We start from the raw sequence: 18,303 nt of genomic DNA on the forward strand, positions 1-18,303 counted from the left end.
GAAGTGGGGAGTGCCCGATAGGGAATAAGCAATTGTGTATACAAGTGTTTTCAGATGATAAATAAATTGAAGGGGTTGTCAAAAATAAAAAAAATAATAATAATAAAAATGGAAGACACATAATTTATTAATTATTGACACATAATATACTTCGTTGGATGTAGCTCAGGATTTTCACCGTTTGACACAGTGACTAATCCCTAGCTGGATTGTAGACACCTATATTGGGTGAGATAGTTTGCAACATATAATAAACGACATATTATATGTTTGCACGTAATTTACTATGTGTATGTATTTGACATATTATGTACCTTCAATTTATTAACAAAAACATAATACATTAATTAATACATATAATCTGAATGTCATACTGGATCAGGTCCAGAGTATAATTTGTTGAGAATAGGGATGACTAGATGATATTAGGGACGTTAATGACACTTTTCATTAGTATGCATATTATAATAATATCACTTCTTTTCAATAAAATGAAATTGAATAAAAGTTTCGCGTATTTGAGTGCATATTATGCAATGAAACTATAGTTATATCGAAATGATATTGTAGTTATGTTGTAATAAAACTATAGTGTATATAAAATGAAACTGAATAACAGTTTCACATATTCGAGTGTATAATATCAAATGAAACTGTAATTGTGTTAAAATGAAACTGTAGTGTATATAAAACGAAACTGAATAACAAATTCACATATTTGAGTGAGTCATTTCCATTTGTTGTCCTATTGTTATTGGGACATTGCCAATTTTAGTGCACTTCGTTAATTTTTGCCACATTGCGGCCAATCTTATTTAGTCCTTGCCACTTTTAGTCCACTGTTAAAATTTCTGTCAAATGGTCATTCAAAACAGGGGTATTTTTGTCTTTTAATGCTTTAGTCATCTCCTTTACCCTAAGCTTTGGTTGACGGAGGAGTATTAAAAGATCTTACACCTCCGTCCATATGGAACGCCGTTTTAGGCTTCTTTAGGAAATTGTCGTCTTTGCTGTGAAACTCAAAGGTCTTCGCGAGCTCTCTCTCAATGTCGAAGCTGGAAGACGGCGTAGCGATGGAGATCGCGGTGGGCGGAAAGCTGAAACTGTTGCCAGACATGAAAGTGGAGTTAGCCCTCGACAAATTGCTGGAATTCCTGGACAAATTGGAGGGCGCATAGACTGAGAGGTGGAAGACAAGCATTTGAAAGCTCTCTGAACCAAATCATCGAACACGCAATGGGCGTGCTCGAGATCCAAGAGTTTCATAGCCTCAAAGGAGAGTAGATTGCAACTCGTTGTGCCCCCTGTGCCGTGAGGCCGAAGAATCCGTTTTTCATCTCCTCGCATACTATAGAGTAGCGAACCAATGCTGGAACTAGGGGTGAAAATAGGCTGGGCCTGAGCCTGTATATAGGCTCTTTTTTTTAGTAGGCTCAAGCTTGAGCCTACAGTTGGCTTGGCCTGGCCTGAAGTCTTTTTAAAAGCCTATTTAACATATAGGCCTTTAAAAGGGCTTCAAAATAGATCCTAAATAGGCTTTGAGCCTATTTAAATAGGCCTTGAACCTATTTAAGGCCTACATTTTAAAGCCTTTTAAAGTATACTTGTAAAAAATATATTAAAATGTATATATATATATATATATATATATATATATATATATATATATTAATATATTAGATATAAAATGTAATATATAATAATTAATATTAAATATAAATATTATAATATATATATAAATAGGCTAGGCCTGCGGGCTTGTAAGCTAGGCTTTTAAATATAGGCCTAGGCCTATTTAACTAAATAGGCTTCTAATTAGGCCTAGGCTTGACCTTTTTATTAAATAGGCTAGGCCAAGCTAGGCCCTAAGTAGGCCAGGCCGTAGGCCCCTATGAAGGGGCCTGGCCTATTCCCACCCCTAGTTGGAACTTCACGGATCAACTACTGGACAAGGACATGTTCTTGAGCTGCGCATATTGGATCCGCCAGATTTTCTCCTCCATGCAGCCATCACAGATCTGCTTATTTGTTGTCATTTGTTGGAACATTTGGCGGGCAAGGAATGACAAGGTTTGGAGGAATATTACTACGCCACCAAAGTTCATCGTCGAGAGGTCAAAATCCTTTGTAAACGACTGGAAAAATTGTGCAGATATGGTACCTACCCTTAACTAGAGGCACACTATGGACACCACAAAATGGAATAGGTCGAACCTGGGGTGGCTCAAATTGAATGTTGACACTGCAGTGGATACAGGGGCTGGCAATATGGGCTTGGGGTGGATCCTTCGAGATGATCATGGTCGTTTCCTCTTTGCAGTCAGTTGTTCGTGGAATGGTGTTACTCTCCTAGAGAAGCAGAGGCTCTTGCCATTAGGGAAGCACTTATCTGGTCTAGAATGCATAATCTTGAGGCCATGCATATTGAGACAGACTCACTGCTAGTAGTTCAGGGCCTATCTTCTACAACATATGTCTCCTCTTTTGATCTTTTATTAGCTGATGTAAAAGATTTGTTGAGCATGTTTGCTCGTAGTAGTATCTCTTTTGCAAAACGTTTTGCGAATTGGACAGCCCATCTCCTTGCTAGGGAGTCCGTTTCTTTGTCTGAACGTAAGGAGTGGTCTTCTTCCCCTCCTTCTTTCGTTTGTAATGCTCTTTCCCATAATTTAATCTAAGCTTGTTGTTTGTTTTCAAATAATAATAATAATAATAATTCTAAATGACATTTTTGTTCAATGATGTTAATATTACTAAATTGTCTCTAAATTTGGACGGGAAGATTTCACAATTACTTCTGTTATATATATATAAAACAAATAATATGTTTATTTTTAAATAGAAAAATGAACCAAATTGATAAATATAATTTCTTAATTTTCAACTAAATATTAATTTTATTTTTATCTTTTTCTTTTGTTTTTACATTCAGTCAAACACAAAAAAATTTAAATATTTTTCAAAAAATATTTTTCAAATTTGCAAACCGACTCTTAGGTGGAAAAAAAAAAACTATTTCATTTAAGGGCTGTTTTTATTACTTTATACATTCCATCTTCACCAATATTTCCACACTCGAAATCTTCCTGGTAACTTAATCGTTACTTGGCTTCACAATTGCCACCATCTCAAAACCATTATCAACCACAGAAACACTAACACGAAACAAATCCATGTCCATAATGCCAATCAACGAAAAAAATCTCCATTTCCTCCTCTCAGCTACATATAAATTCTACCATCAGGTCTTACCGAAATCAAGAAACCCCAGTATTCGACTTCCAGAGCATTTGCAGTGGAGTTAGAATCCATGTCGCCTTCGTGCGCCACAGTGCCAGGCACGCTTAGAACAGAATGGTTCAACCCAAATAGGAACAGGCTAATTGCTCCTGCGAGAATCAACCAGAGTAAGCTTTCAACCCCATTTTGTTTCAATCTTGAAAATCTCTAGTCTTAATTAAATTCGTTTTCTTGGTATCTGTTGAATGTTTGAAGCAGGCAAGTGCGGATTGAGTAGAAGGGGTTTTGTTTTTAAAGGGGTTTTTGCTGCTGGAGCTTCAGTTATAGCCCCTTCTGAAGCTGCACAGCCCTCTCAAGGTCAGTCTAGTAATCAAGTACTCATTTTGATTTTAATGCCTCTCTGAGTGGAATGTTGTGGTTTCAAGATTGTATTGCCAACTGCTAGGGCTTTTGTCAGTGAGTTTGAGAATTTTAACTTGAAATTGCTTTAGTAGGGTTGGAAAGGTTGCCATTTAAGCCAGAGGGGTACAACTTCTGGACATGGAAAGGCCACAGAATTCATTATGTGGTGGAAGGAGAGGGGGCTCCAATTGTTCTAGTTCATGGGTTTGGCGCTTCCGCTTTTCACTGGAGGTATTTTGTTGGTTTCAACACATGTTATTGGTGCTTATGAATTAAGATTCTAGTTCACCTTTCAGACAAATGCATTGTATTCCTACACTTAGGCCTCTCTTAGCTGGTTTTGATACTCTTTTTTTGAGTGACAAGGGAAAGAAGGGAAAGGGAAAGTAGTGGAAACCACTGCCACTAGTCGAGAGTGTGCATTGGGTTAGGTTGCCCCCGAGAGTGTGCATTGGATTAGGTTACCCATAGCTGACTGGCTCAAACCAAGAAGGCCAATAGGCTTCTTACCCAGTGAGTTGGACTTATAACCTTATGGTTACAAGGCCAAAAGCCTGACCAATTTGGTTGGGGTTGCATAATAGTAACCCAAATATGTGTCTTCATTATGATTGCCTGTACCTTGAATAGTGGTTCTTGGGATCTTGTATTTTGCAGTCTTAATAGTATCCAATTGATTTATCTTTGTGCTTGCATTCTTCAAGACAATCATTCCATCCATTGCGATCCTACTATTAGGCCATTAAGCCTTGTTTTTAAAAAACAAAATTGTTCTTCATATGGGTTGTGATTTGGGAGAATATAAATGCATACATGGTTATCTGTCCAGCCAATATGAGGTTCATAGCAATCCAGATTCTGCACTGTGTTCATAATATGGTTGCTTATAAGTCATTCAGCTTGTATTTCACAATCATTTTAATTCCCAATTCCAGCAGCTTTGGGCTTATATTATTCTCTGTGTAAGACTGCATTTATTGAAAATTTTCAGAAACATTTTTCTTTCTATCATTCAGGTATAATATACCAGAATTAGCTAAAAAATACAAGGTTTATGCTCTGGATTTGCTTGGCTTTGGATGGAGTGAGAAGGCACTCGTTGAGTATGATGCCTTGATCTGGAGAGATCAGGTTGTGGATTTTTTAAAGGAGATAGTCAAAGAACCAGCAGTTTTAGTTGGAAACAGGTAACTTTGTGCTAATAACTGAGATGCCCCGTAAACGAGTTCTCTTCATTCTTTTTGGTTTGTGATGGCCAGCGGTTGTTTGTTATATAAGGGATGAGATTGAAATAAATGACTAATTTCGCCTGTATGCTTTGACAGCCTCGGAGGATTTACAACTTTGGTAGCAGCAACAACATTGCCAGAGCAAGTGAAAGGAGTTGTCTTGTTAAATAGTGCGGGACAATTTGGGGACGCAAGTTCTGCAACAACTGAGCAAGAAGACACAGCCTTACAGAAGCTCATCCTAAAGCCATTGAAGGAAATCTTTCAACGTATTGTTCTTGGATTTTTGTTTTGGCAAGCCAAACAGCCAGCTCGAATCGAATCTGTTCTGAAGAGTGTATGGATCCCTTTCCAATTGTTTAATGCATCATTCCTACCAAAACGCTACATTTACTTACATGTTTGTTATAATTGCAGGTCTACATAAATTCTTCAAATGTAGACAATTATCTTATCGATTCAATAACTAGGCCTGCAGCTGACCCTAATGCAGGAGAGGTGTATTACAGGTACCATAATAAACCCCATGGGATTCACAGCAATATAAGCAGATGAGTAGATGACAGCTATGTGTAAAAAAATTTTTATGATAGAATTGCTTAACCCATGACCTAGCTCTAATACAACTTGCCAGATTAAGTGCTTATCACTACGCTAAAAGTTTTAGTTCATAGCGAAGGCACTACTAGACTCAAATACCACTTGTTAGGATAATCATTAACTACTACGCCAAAAGTTATAGCTCGCGAAGATGCAACTTTATTTCCTTATACTGCCACATTTTCGAGAAACAGGGTGCTGGACTTGGGACTTCAGGCTTCTGCAGTTCAGCCCAACACTCCCCTACCCACCAATTGCTGGACTTGACCCTTCACCGGCCTCTGCCCAATATGTATAAACAACTTTATACATAGAGTCTCAATTTTTTTTTTTATATGGATTGCAATATATTTGAAATTTTTATAATTCAATCATTAATATTTTTATGGTTTTGTCTAAAGTGTCGATCAACACCAGTGCCTTTTGTATCAGTTGCAATCATGCATGCTATGTTTGGCTGCGACCAATATTGATACCAGGCCACTTGATACAATACAAATTAAATAGCATACTGCATACATGAGAAAAGACATGTAGTCTGCACTTTGCAAACATGAGAACATCTTTCATTTCATAGTTTATATATTTTACCCCACTCCTCCCTTTTATAGCTGTATCTTGGTGATATCTACTAATCTACTATCAGTTGCATTAGGCACCGATATTGTTAGTAATATCAGTTTGTGTCTTCATATTTATGCATAAAAGTGTATAATGTTGTTGTGTAAATGCAGGCTAATGACACGATTCATGTCGAACCAGAGAAAGTACACTCTGGATGCAGTCCTGAGTGAGCTGTCTTGCCCGCTGCTGTTGCTGTGGGGCGATTTGGACCCTTGGGTGGGTCCTGCGAAGGCCAACCGAATCAAGGAGTTTTACCCAAATACTTCGCTGGTTAACCTGCAGGCGGGGCACTGTCCACACGATGAAGTTCCAGAACTGGTGAATAAAGCACTGCTGGATTGGTTGTCAACTCTCAATCCTTCTGCTCCTTCTCTACAAGAAGTAGGTTCTATATAGCCACTGCTTTCATTGCTTAGATGTACGTTCATGAGGTTCGCTGTAATTGAATTGTATATATTCTTTAGACATGGGAAAATTTTGATGACATGCATGCATGCGAGACGAGGTTATTTGTATTTGTTTCCTCTTGTCATCCCCTAAATCAGAATCTCTTGCGTAATCTGGGCTAATGTTAAGTTGTTCACTTCTCCAGGTCAAGAGCTAAACTCCATAAAGTGTGAGAGAAAAAATATATTTGTGTTTTAAGTGACAGTCCAACTCTAAAAAAGAGAGATAAAAAACAGATGAGAAAGTCTCCATACAAATTCAATATATTCTTTACTGCATAGCCATGGCCCATGTGCATGTCTGGATATTTATACATACATGAATAACTACCTTAAATCACTCACTACCCATCATTCTTAAAGTAGAGGTAACATCCTTTGCACTTAGTAGTGGTCATTACTAATAATAATAGTAGTAGTAATAACATTGCACCATGGGTCTATTATTGCCACTCAGATATTTGAGTTTCAATATTTTAAGGTGCTTTAGCACCCACCATCCTTATCCTTGAAAAGATTGAGATTGCAATTTAATTTATGTGACATTGTCACATAATTTGTTTTTCTAGTTATTAATCCAAAGCATCATTTATAAGTGAAAGTCTTGCAAAATTTGCAAGGCTTTCAACTTGTTTCGTCAATGTCCTAACAGAGCTTTCACCTTGCCATTTGGCAAGGTGCAGCCAATTATTAATTATTATTTAAAAAATAAAATTAAATGTTATTCTTATTATTATATTAGAAATGTGAAAAAAGTAGTAATAAAATTGCAAATATAATTGTTAATGTGTCTTTCTGAATTTATGTATTGGCATTATTTTTTGACACAGAATTTAGAATAATCATCATAGTTTAATTAGTGTTATGTTAGTTTTAGTCAGCTATAACGAAAAGTTCTATAACAAAAAGTTTATCAAGAAGTGCTACAACATCAAAGCTACTCTATAATTCTGTGAAATAATAATAGCGAAATATGTGAAATAATAATATACCAGTTCATAATTCTGAAGAGAAATGAATTTTGGGATCTAAAAATCTCATAATTGCAACATGTTAAGTAGACTTACTTTTGAAAGTGAAATAATATAATTAACTCTAACAATGTCACGATGGTTGAATAAAAACAATTGAAATTTGCTTTTTAAATTTGCATGTAATAACGTCCTACCGTGGTCCGTGGGCCAACTAAATTCGAAAAATTGTATTGCGACAAAGTGTGAAGCCACATTGACCAATGATGATTGATGAAAGCAACTCAATCCAACGACTCTCACTGACTTCAGTCTGACGAGTGGACCACTAGTCCTGAAATGCGGAGTATATATTCCAGAAACGCGACAATGTTTAGTTCGTCATCGTTTGCAGCCGGGATTGGGAAGAGAGAGCTCTCACCACCACCTCATAACGCCAATCGCAACAGTAAACCTTCTTCTCCTTCTCCAATATCCTATCTCTCTTAGGTTTATTCAACTGTCTTTGCAGAATCGCGACTTCATGGCTGCTCATACTGTTATGTAGTGTTTTGTAGTCATTATTTTAGAAAGCCCTTTTTAGATTTTTGTTTTTTGTGTTTCTATTGATTTATGTTTTTTTAAGACTTTAGATTGGCGGTTGCTACTTGGATGTGTTGATTCTTGCCTTTTATTTTATTTATTTTTTCTGATTCCAGATTTCGGAGTTTTGTACTTGAATCAGTCTGAAATTTTTTTGTTCTTAATTGGAGAAAATTGATCTTCTGTTGTTTCTGTATATAATTATCAATAGAATCATGAATAGTGATTTGTGGAAGACAAGCCTGGCAAAGTAAATAGTATGATGCGTATATGTTTGCTGTTAGTTTAGTGAAAATGTGAAATGCTAGCATGCAATGATGATACTGCCATCCTTAAGTGTTGATCATATGGCCATTCTTGCTTGTTTGTATACTGATTCTGCTGATCCCTCTAATTCCTTATATTAAGATAACAATGGCTGAAGGCCACACCCAAGGGGGAGGAAGAAACTCGTTAAACTCCCGTGCTGTCCTCAATCAGAGGATTCTCTCCTCTATGTCGCGAAGAGCTGTTGCTGCTCACCCATGGCATGACTTAGAGATAGGTAATAGTTGCAATGGATTTCTTTCAAGTGTCAGGTTCTTTTGACTAGTGTACAATTACATGATAAACTCTTTAGCTGTCTGATTATTCTAGAAATGCATTTTTTGTGATAGTCTGGTGTATATCATCTCAGTGTTTTTGTGTATAAAATTTCAGAACTAATTTGTCTAATTGTTGGTTGTACTTATGTGCTCTATTACATGATGCATGCAGGGCCAGGTGCGCCAGCAGTATTCAACTGTGTAAGTGTTGATGCAAAATGTACCCTTCTAGTTTTTGTATACTTTGTACTTAATAAGATGTTGAACCTGTTATTGTGGTTATACATGATTATATAATCTGGATTTTTTTATGTTCAGTGTATATATACTTGCAATTCAAAAAATCTCTTTTGAAGTACTTGTCAAGGTTTATTCAATTTTCTGGTAGTTGCACATGGCAAAGAAATGGTATACAACTTACAGGGGTCTGCTTACTCCTACATGTATTTGCCTGTTCTATTTGTGCTTGTTTCACTCAGGGATTTAGGTTTTTTGCTGCCTTTCTCAGATGTAGAAGGTCATTATAGTGTTGTTAATAAATGACCTTAACTAATTTATTTTCTGTGGCAGGTGGTTGAGATTGGAAAAGGCAGCAAAGTGAAGTATGAGCTTGACAAAGCAAGTGGCCTTATAAAAGTGCGAATTTTGCCTATAAGTTTTCTTTATTTTATTTTTCTTTAGATCTTCAATGTCTCTCTTCTATAACCTGAGAGTTGTTCTATTTGGTAAAGGTTTACTTTATGCTTTTCACTTGTATGGGTTCAATAAATGTCCCTAGTGTAGGAGTTGTTTAATTGTGATAAATGTATGTACATATATTCTGTCTTTAATATAGTACAAGCTAGAAACCATTTGCATACTGTTGCTTAGTTGAGTAAGCTCAAAATGATTATGAAATAATTCTAGATGCCACTGCTGTAATCTATTTTATTAGAAATCATTAAATGTGTAGGGTGCAAAGAACAATACCCAGATTATAGATATACAACACAGTGTACAGATGTAGGATGATGACAAAATCAAGATGAATTAAATTTACATTAGCATGCTCATATTCTTAATTAGATGTTCATTTAAAGATTTTTCTGATCACTGATGGGAAACTAATTTGTGATTTGTGATTTGTGAATTGTGATTCACCAGTTTGCTTGTTTCATTTGGTAACATTAGATTGTGTTTCAGTAGTTATTCAGCCTGTTTATTAGTATTGTCTCCAGTGAGTGACTAAATTTGTATGAATTTTATATGATTAGGTTGATCGAATTCTCTACTCATCTGTTGTTTATCCACATAACTATGGTTTCATTCCAAGGACCATCTGTGAAGATAGTGACCCTATGGATGTCCTAATACTAATGCAGGTTACCTTATTTTTTTTTTTATTTTATTTTAACTAGACAAACACACAAACAATTTGGCTTTTGAAACGATCAATCAATCTACATACTTCTAACTGGCTCTATTTGAAATGATCAATAAATCACCTTCTAATCTGGCCCTTTCTCTCTACTAGGAGCCTGTGCTGCCTGGTACATTTCTTCGTGCTCGTGCAATTGGATTGATGCCTATGATTGATCAAGTAAGCGCATTTCATTGTGCTCTACAAAAGGACATCATTATCTCATTGAACAATATTTATAATGGAAAATGCCACTAGGCAATACTACAAGCATACTAATGAATGATCTAAAATGCTTTAATTTGCACTCATCTTTAATGTTGATTTGTAACAAGCTGTTTTCTTTTGCTCTGTAAGTTAGTTGTTGTTTATTCTATTATATTGTTTCTGCTCAATATGAAAGTTGGACATTTTATAATACTCCGTATCTTTGATTCATTGCTAATTGTGAAAGAGGATCCTGTTACAGGGTGAAAGGGATGACAAGATAATAGCTGTGTGTGCTGATGATCCTGAGTTTCGCCATTACAATGACATCAAGGATCTTCCTCCACACCGCCTGGCTGAGATCCGCCGCTTTTTTGAGGACTGTATCCACAATGTGCTAATCCTTGATATTTTTATTTGCACCTCAGCTGAGTATTTCATCCCCATCTATGCAAATGGATGAATTTTAGTATGCATTTTACTGATGATTAAGGGAGTGAGTGAAAACCACACAGCATATCTACATAGTTATCCACTTATCTGCTTTCTTCAATCCCCATTCATTCTTGGAAATCCTTTACTATCAATGAATAGACAAAAAGAATGAAAACAAATCAGTGGCGGTGGAAGATTTCTTGCCTGCAGAATCGGCTGTTGATGCTATCAAGTACTCCATGTAAGTAGAATCCCCCTAATCCCCGTCCCCAGGAAAATTCAGTAGTGACTTTTTATTCCATTTTGTGATCTCAGGGATCTTTACGCTTCTTATATTGTGGAGAGCTTGAGGCAGTGAATCACTCCACCATTATCAAGCTTCAGTGCATGTTCACTAAACAAATAATTCTGGACCTTCAAAGCTTAGGGCTCTTTGCTTCTATGGCAATCTTGTCTGAACTTATAATCTTACATTTTAACATTTTTATCCTCATGATGTTTATGAAGTGTAATATTTTAAGTGCTTTTTGCTACAAAAGCTTATTTTAATCAAGCAGTGCTGCTGGCAGTTACAAGTGAATTTGCAGGCTTTAAAGATGGTGAGTAGATTTAGTAATATAATTGTTCTAATGGTACAAGCCGTTTAAGAACAATATGTTTGGCAAAAAAAAATGTTGTTTATATCAACATTTTCTCTTAATTAGACCAGTTTATGGTCAGGCTTGAATGTTTAGTTTGGGCGTTAAACTGAAATAAAATAAAAGATTTAGGTTTCATGAAAACTTCTAACTCAAAGTCAAAGGAAACTTTAAAAATATTTTAATTTTTTGGTGTTTGGCGAAATTGAGAAAATTAATTTTCTCTTGCACAAAGAGTCAAGAGTTGACTCCACTGAGGTTCGAATCCACTCTTATTATCCATGTGGAAGTGTAAATCGAGACACCGGGTGTCACTAGACCACAAAGTCTTTGGCAATTTTTCCAGTTTAGTTAAGAAAATATATATATTTTTTCTTTTGTTTTATTTTTGTTGAAAATTAATATATTATTGGTTATATTATAATAATAATAACAATTGAGTCAAATGATAAAAAAATATAAAGCTTGATCGAACCGCTTCCACCTATTACATACTTTCTCAATCAATTGAAGCAATACCGCCCCAATTTAAGTTTGATTTTATGACCTCTCATATAAGAAAGTAACTGATATGAGGCGCTACGTGGAATCTCTTCTCTCCACATGGCAGGAAACGTGGTCGACAGGCCCAAACTCGCTTCAGCGGCAAATTGTTCAAAATAGAGAATGGGAATCATCTCCCCTTGATTTTTTAAAATGCAATGTCGATGCTGTCCATTCCACTGGTGCGTCCTTCACTCCTTTGGTGCTGTTCTTCGTAACAATGAGGGGCTTTTTGTCGCTGCGCTTAGTGGAAAATTGCATTGTTCTCAGGATCCTTATCTAGCAGAAGCTTTGGCTGTGAAGGAGGCGCTTTCTTGGATGAGTATTTGTTGAGTTAAATTATCTTAATTTTTGTTCAAGTTTTAATTCTGTTAGACAAGACTTTTCTATTGTTGGTCTAGTTTCTAAGAAATGTCGTTTGATTGCATATGACATTGGGAACGTTTTGGTTCGCCATGTCAATAGGTCAGCGAATCAAGTGGCTCATGTGCCACGAACAACTGATTCTTCCTCTGTCCTTAGGGTGTGGGAGTCTACCCCACCTAATGTATTTCACATTGATTTTGATATATGATATTTCCTTTATTTTCAAAAAAAATATAAGAAAGTCATTATACGCCATCAGAGCACAAAGTGCTTAGAAATTTTAATTTTTAAATCAAGCTAAATTTTAAACTTTTACAATTTGGGCTAAGCTGACGGTTTACGCCCCTAGTAGGGTCAAAACTGTAAAAAACTGGGCCATTACGAGCGAGTTGACTCACTAGTCCAGTACCGACCGCTACACGAGTAGTAACTCGTTTCAGCTCCCTTCATTTTCGCTTCTTCGTTATGGTCTCCACACTCTATTCTGCGCCGGTAGCGAGCTGAAGGCTCATCGTACACTTTCAGAAGCCATATCTATATCATCTTTAATCGCCAATCTTTGAATCCGTTCTGGAATTGAAGGAGTAGGCGAAGGAATTGAAGGAGATGGGTTCCCTTGGGAGAGCATTTTACACTGTCGGATTCTGGATCCGCGAAACGGGTCAAGCACTCGATCGCCTGGGCTGCCGCCTCCAAGGCAAATACTACTTCCAAGAACAACGTATGTCTCTCTCCATCTTCGCCTCAATAATTTGATGTGTAAATGTGTCAAATTTTATCATGAGAATGTTGTGTATCCAATCTTCTGACGCAGAGAAAATTTTGGATTCCTTTCAAGCATTCATCGATTTGCTGGTTACTTATGTGTACATTTTTTCTTCATTTTCCGTGTATGTTATTTTAATATTTTGTCAATTTTTGTTGCTACTGATTGAATGTTGAAAGTGAAATAATTAGCTTGGAAAAATAATGAGCACTTAGTCTCTTGAATTACTATGAAAAGATATATGCTAAAGCTTAGGTGATGGAAGGCTACTCATTCTACAATGAAAAGATGTCAGATTTTGGACTCTGCTTAAAGTTTTTTTTTTGGTTGGGTTAATAACAAAGCAATGCCATCCAACACTCTAACAGGATTATTGATTCCCAATAATTGATTAGAAAGTGAAAAGTTTTAATTCATAGGCTTTTTGCAGATGCCTTGTTATTGCTGAAGAATAATTGAAATTAATAATGTGCGTGTTTGTATTACTTTGTATAATTGCAATATGCTCGCTTTAAGCTGGTTAAAGTTCCTGATCAATATATCTTCATTTCATTATGGATTTTCTCTCTAGCATTGTACTGGAAGCTTACCACTTAAGTGTATCTCCCTGCAGTGTTCTCTGTTTGATGAATTTGTGTTCTTCAACTTCAGATTTTTTTTCTCCTTACCGTTTAACCAGCATAAATGTGTGTAAGGTTGAATTTCTGACTAACATCTTTTACTTTTTTATCCATTTCAGTGTCTAGGCATAGAGTCCTTATGAACTTGTTTGATAAAGTTCCTTCAGTTCATAGAGAAGCATTTGTTGCACCAAGTGCTTCTATCATTGGGGATGTTAAAGTTGGAAGGCATTCCTCTATCTGGTATGGATGTGTTCTACGAGGTAAGCTGTACAAAGTATCAGAAGATTGAGAAACAACAGTCTTCTGCTGTTAGTGTGTTAATGATGATTCCAAAATTATGTCTTCTTCCAGAAATGCCTGATCTTAAGTGTGGGGTTTCAATTGTTGTGATAAATACTAAAAACTTACAACTGTTGTAAACTTGCCATCTCATTGTTATTGTTGACACCTAGCATAGGGTAGTCTTTAAGAAGTCCACTGTATTAAGATTATTGGGATCCTCTTGTACTTGGAGCCTTATCTGTTCTTATCCTTTCAACATTTTACACACTGCTTTGTTGATTAACTTCATTCATGGGTTTGGAATTTGGCTTAGTGGGGGCTATTCAGTAAATGGAAAATATAAGAAAAATGGAAAACAAAAATGTAAAAATGGAGTTTGTGTTCAAGTTGTAAAAATGGAGGAGAGTTTACCAATTGGAAAATACAGGTGAACAGTAACTGCAAGTACAGTTCACCTTTTTTTTTTTTTTTGGATAAATGTTCTCCATTTTGAGAATGGAAAATTGGAAATATTTTCCATACTAAACGTTCCCAAAATAAATCCCTTTCCAGACAATAGGCTTGAGTTTGAATCCTTCTTTTCACCCCCTTCTGATGCACACCAACAGGAATTTTTGTTTCAATGAACAACTTCTTTAAGCTGGGCTATTTAGGATTCCAATGTATCATTTTTAATCAAAATCAAAATAACATGCAGTTGTTCCCCTCAAGGGTTTTATTCAAATTGTAAGATTCAACATGGATGAGAGAACTTATTTTCCTTTAAATGGCCATCTCATAACAACTTCTTTTCATAAAATAAAATAAGTAATAACATTTTCAACCATGTCTCAAGGCATCTAGATGTGCCTTTTTGCAGTTGATCCTACTCATAAAGTGAGCAGAGGTTAGGTTCATGAATGATTAGGTTGACAAATTAGTGGCTTTGCGATATGGTGCTGAAAAATAATTGCTAATTGGGCTATCATTTGTCTCGCATCTCTGGCAGTGTTCTGTCAACTCATGGTGCTTGGTTTTCTTGTTTCTTGCCACTTTTTGTTTTCTGTTCTTCTATCTTCTCCTTTCTGATAGGACAAATTCCAAATTGACTTCGGACCATATCAATAGAAAACAACATAAGGGGCTACTGGTAAACAGAAAAAAAAAAAGATATTAGTACAAAAAAAAAAAAAACAGATGGGTTTGCGTCCTTTTGAGGGTGAAGAATAAAACTTGATTTTTATTTTCTTGGGAAGTAGGCCTGTAGGGTTTGAGGAACTGTTGGTAGAAAATAGAAAGAGTTTGGTGGCAAGAAGAGAACAAAAGGTTTACTAAAAAGCTCTAACTTGTACCATTATAATGGTAATTGGTAAATAATGCAGTGAAAAGATACTTGTGCCCTTTGAAGTAGAAATAGTGCTGATCTCATGGATTTAGATGTTAATTCTTAATGAGTCATCTACCTTTTTGAGAATGAAGTCTTGGGGATAATATGCCAAGGGACTTGTTAGGGCTTGCAAGAGGATGAGAAAAATAGGGGTGATGATAAAAGTGCATAATAATTTTAGTGCAAATGTTTTACAAATCATTTCAACTTATAATTTCTTAGGCCCTGTTTGGTAAATGGCTGTTGGCTGATTGGGTTGGCTGTTTGGGTTGGAAGGTATGATTTGTTGATAATATTAGCTGATTGTAGAAAGTTGTTTGATAAATTGGCTGTTTGCTGATAGCTGTTTAGTATAATTTCTTTTCTCAAAAAGCTAATTGAAAAGGCTGCTTTGAGTAGCTTTTTGAATTTTAGCATTTTGGAGTTACAAAAAGCTTATTAACCAAACAACTAATAGTGGTCAAATAAGCCAAAATTGGCTGATTGGCTGATTATTTACCAAACAGGGCCTTAATGGCAAGCCCTTCAAATATGGAGGAACCAATCAAGCTTACAAAAATTCATCTGCACATAAAGTCATAAATAAATTCACCCTTGTACTTTCATGAGTTTTGTCTTCATAAACTGTGGCTATTTGTTTCATATATCTGCTTCTTGCAGGTGATGTGAATAGCGTAAGCATCGGAACTGGAACCAATATCCAAGACAACTCTCTTGTTCATGTAGCCAAATCCAATCTAACTGGAAAAGTGTTACCAACAATTATTGGCAACAATGTTACTGTTGGTGAGCAATGGCACTGAATTTAATGTGCTGCCATCTATTATTTTGCTGATCTTGTGGGATAACTTTTGACAATTTGAACTGTGAAGGTCATAGTGCTGTCTTACATGGATGTACTGTTGAAGATGAGGCATTTGTTGGTATGGGTGCAACCTTGCTTGATGGGGTGGTTGTAGAGAAAAATGCCATGATTGCTGCTGGTGCTCTTGTGAGACAGAATACAAGGATTCCTTGTGGAGAGGTTTGTAAGCTCTTATTTGATTTAAAATTTTATTCTTGTACTAGGATCAATTTTTGGCTTTATTTTGTGAGTAGCTCAAACATGTTAAAATTACTCGTTACATTTTCCAGCTGATGAACCCTTCATTTGTTCAAAAAAGAAGTGACTTTATAATATACCAGTCATTCTGGTTAACGTGGTGGGATAACTGCATATTTATGAAGTGAAGTTGATTGGTCCAATATCTTGTTATAGGAAATACAATATTCTTTGCCTTTTCTTATTATAGGTGTAATTCAGTCACTAATCAGTGATACCCGTGGGTCTTACAGGTCTGGGGCGGAAATCCTGCCAAGTTCTTAAGGAAACTCACAGAAGAAGAAATATCCTTCATCTCCCAGTCAGCCCTCAACTACTCAAATTTAGCACAGGGTCATGCAGCTGAAAATGCAAAGAGCTTGGATGAGAATGAGTTTGAGAAGGTTCTTCGCAAGAAGAAGGATGAAGACTACGATTCAATACTGGGTGTTGTTCGTGAAACACCCCCTGAGCTCATCCTAACCGATAATGCGCCAAAGGCTTCTTAAGCGCAAGTTAGAGGTTGAGTATTTGCTGAATTTGATGTTAACTGACATTTTTGTTGTAATGGGCAGATTGACAAGAAGGAAATGCCCATGGTTCATGTCTCTAATAATTTTGGCCCCAGGCTTACATATCAAATATGGATATTTACTGGAGAATGGAGAAACAAAATTAGTGTGTTTTAGCAACACTCTAGGGAGTGTAGGACATGAGTGAAAATTTTCTTCGCAGTTTCTTCATTTGTATGTCAATAATGCTCATTGCCCCATTCCTTCCCTCAGATCGTTGAGGTCATGTCTTCATTTGCAACTGGACTGAGTTTTCCTCACCGGGTTTTATCCGATGGGATTATAAATATTGTTGATGAGGATTTTGTTTTCTTGTACCATCACCGTTTCCGTGCTGATAATTTGAACATACAAGTATTTGTTTGGCCAGCTACACTATATGAATATAGGCATCCCTTAAAAATCTCAATCTCCTTGAGAAAGAGCTAAATGAATTTGAGATGCAGGTCAAATAGGCTCCTTCTTGGGGGACAGTAAAAATTTTGAGGGAGTGTGGAAATCTTTTTTAAGAGTTGGTGTGTTGCTGGACGTGAGTCACGTGACCAAGACCCCTACGAAGGAAGATGAAGATGAAAAGGGAAGGAGGAGAGTGGTTTTGGATTGAGTTTAAGTACAAACGACTATCGAACTTGTGTGTTCTTTGTGGTGTGATTGGTCGCACAGAGCGATTTTGCCACAATCTCTTGAAAGGTGCTGATGATACAACAGACATACCATACGATGGTTGGCTGAGAGTTACAAGACGTCGACCGTCGGCCACCCAGGCAAACTAATAGCTGATTTCAGATTCTCTTTCCCAGATAGAGACAAAATTGTCTTTCAAAAAAAAGGATAGATAAAATTGCAATGCATGCAGGAAAAGGTGGCAAGCGAGCCAGAGAAATGTACCCAAGTCTGGTACGATGATACGAAGGGTCAGGGTAGCGGGAAAAGACGTTGGAAATTTGAGACACTGTAAAAGCTAAAATTTTAATTTTGGTCCAATAATTATAGGCCTTTCTCAATAGTGACCGATTTTTAAGAAGATTTTGCAGGTGTGATTACGAAACAGAAAATGAGAGCGAATAAAAAAAACAAAACAAAAAACTAAAAAAAAAAATATATTGACGTGCCACGTGCCTAGGCGGGTGCGAGAGTTGTGCCTAACGCTTTCCCTCCAAAGTGGGTCACACATGGTTATGAAAAAACTCTACATTTGTAGGAGCATTCACATTGATGCGTAAGAGCATCCTTATCCGTGGGAATATTTCGCGGTAATTGAGGAGTTTTTGTAAATGTGATTAGGAAAGAGAAAATGGGAATTAGTGAATAAAAAAATAAAACAAAACTGAATTTTAAAAAAAAAAC

The 18,303-nt window shown here is 36.3% G+C and overlaps 3 protein-coding genes across 8 annotated transcripts; all 3 read left to right on the forward strand.

The window, feature by feature from the left end:
• The first annotated feature begins 3,104 nt into the window (after positions 1-3,104).
• Positions 3,105-6,686, forward strand: LOC116018884 (pheophytinase, chloroplastic). Of its 5 annotated transcripts, none has more exons than XM_031258910.1 (7): positions 3,105-3,407; positions 3,496-3,597; positions 3,732-3,873; positions 4,659-4,829; positions 4,968-5,208; positions 5,289-5,380; positions 5,666-6,178. In XM_031258910.1, exons 1-7 carry the CDS (start codon positions 3,311-3,313, stop codon positions 5,736-5,738), a joined length of 918 nt encoding a protein of 305 aa, XP_031114770.1. In that variant the 5' UTR covers positions 3,105-3,310; the 3' UTR covers positions 5,739-6,178. The 5 variants fall into 5 exon arrangements, with proteins under 5 accessions (XP_031114770.1, XP_031114766.1, XP_031114767.1 ...); XM_031258906.1 differs by lacking the exon at positions 5,666-6,178 and adding an exon at positions 6,206-6,686 and having other exon boundaries at positions 3,108-3,407; XM_031258907.1 differs by lacking the exon at positions 5,666-6,178 and adding an exon at positions 6,206-6,686 and having other exon boundaries at positions 3,110-3,407; positions 3,735-3,873.
• Positions 6,687-7,870: 1,184 nt separating this feature from the next.
• On the forward strand, positions 7,871-11,299 carry LOC116018989 (soluble inorganic pyrophosphatase-like). Of its 2 annotated transcripts, none has more exons than XM_031259045.1 (9): positions 7,871-7,960; positions 8,503-8,638; positions 8,851-8,879; positions 9,249-9,314; positions 9,932-10,039; positions 10,192-10,257; positions 10,547-10,667; positions 10,879-10,960; positions 11,035-11,299. In XM_031259045.1, the coding sequence occupies exons 2-9, from the start codon at positions 8,509-8,511 to the stop codon at positions 11,075-11,077; spliced, it is 645 nt and encodes a 214-aa protein (XP_031114905.1). In that variant the 5' UTR covers positions 7,871-7,960; positions 8,503-8,508; the 3' UTR covers positions 11,078-11,299. The 2 variants fall into 2 exon arrangements, with proteins under 2 accessions (XP_031114905.1, XP_031114904.1); XM_031259044.1 differs by lacking the exon at positions 7,871-7,960 and adding an exon at positions 8,021-8,050.
• A 1,379-nt stretch (positions 11,300-12,678) lies between these two features.
• LOC116021180 (gamma carbonic anhydrase 1, mitochondrial-like) lies at positions 12,679-17,276 on the forward strand. Its single transcript, XM_031261791.1, has 5 exons — positions 12,679-12,987; positions 13,772-13,915; positions 15,964-16,089; positions 16,176-16,327; positions 16,639-17,276. Exons 1-5 carry the CDS (start codon positions 12,873-12,875, stop codon positions 16,891-16,893), a joined length of 792 nt encoding a protein of 263 aa, XP_031117651.1. The 5' UTR covers positions 12,679-12,872; the 3' UTR covers positions 16,894-17,276.
• Positions 17,277-18,303: the final 1,027 nt, after the last annotated feature.

This window comes from Ipomoea triloba, chromosome 5 (genome assembly GCF_003576645.1).
Source record: "Ipomoea triloba cultivar NCNSP0323 chromosome 5, ASM357664v1".
Classification (NCBI taxonomy): domain Eukaryota; kingdom Viridiplantae; phylum Streptophyta; class Magnoliopsida; order Solanales; family Convolvulaceae; genus Ipomoea; species Ipomoea triloba.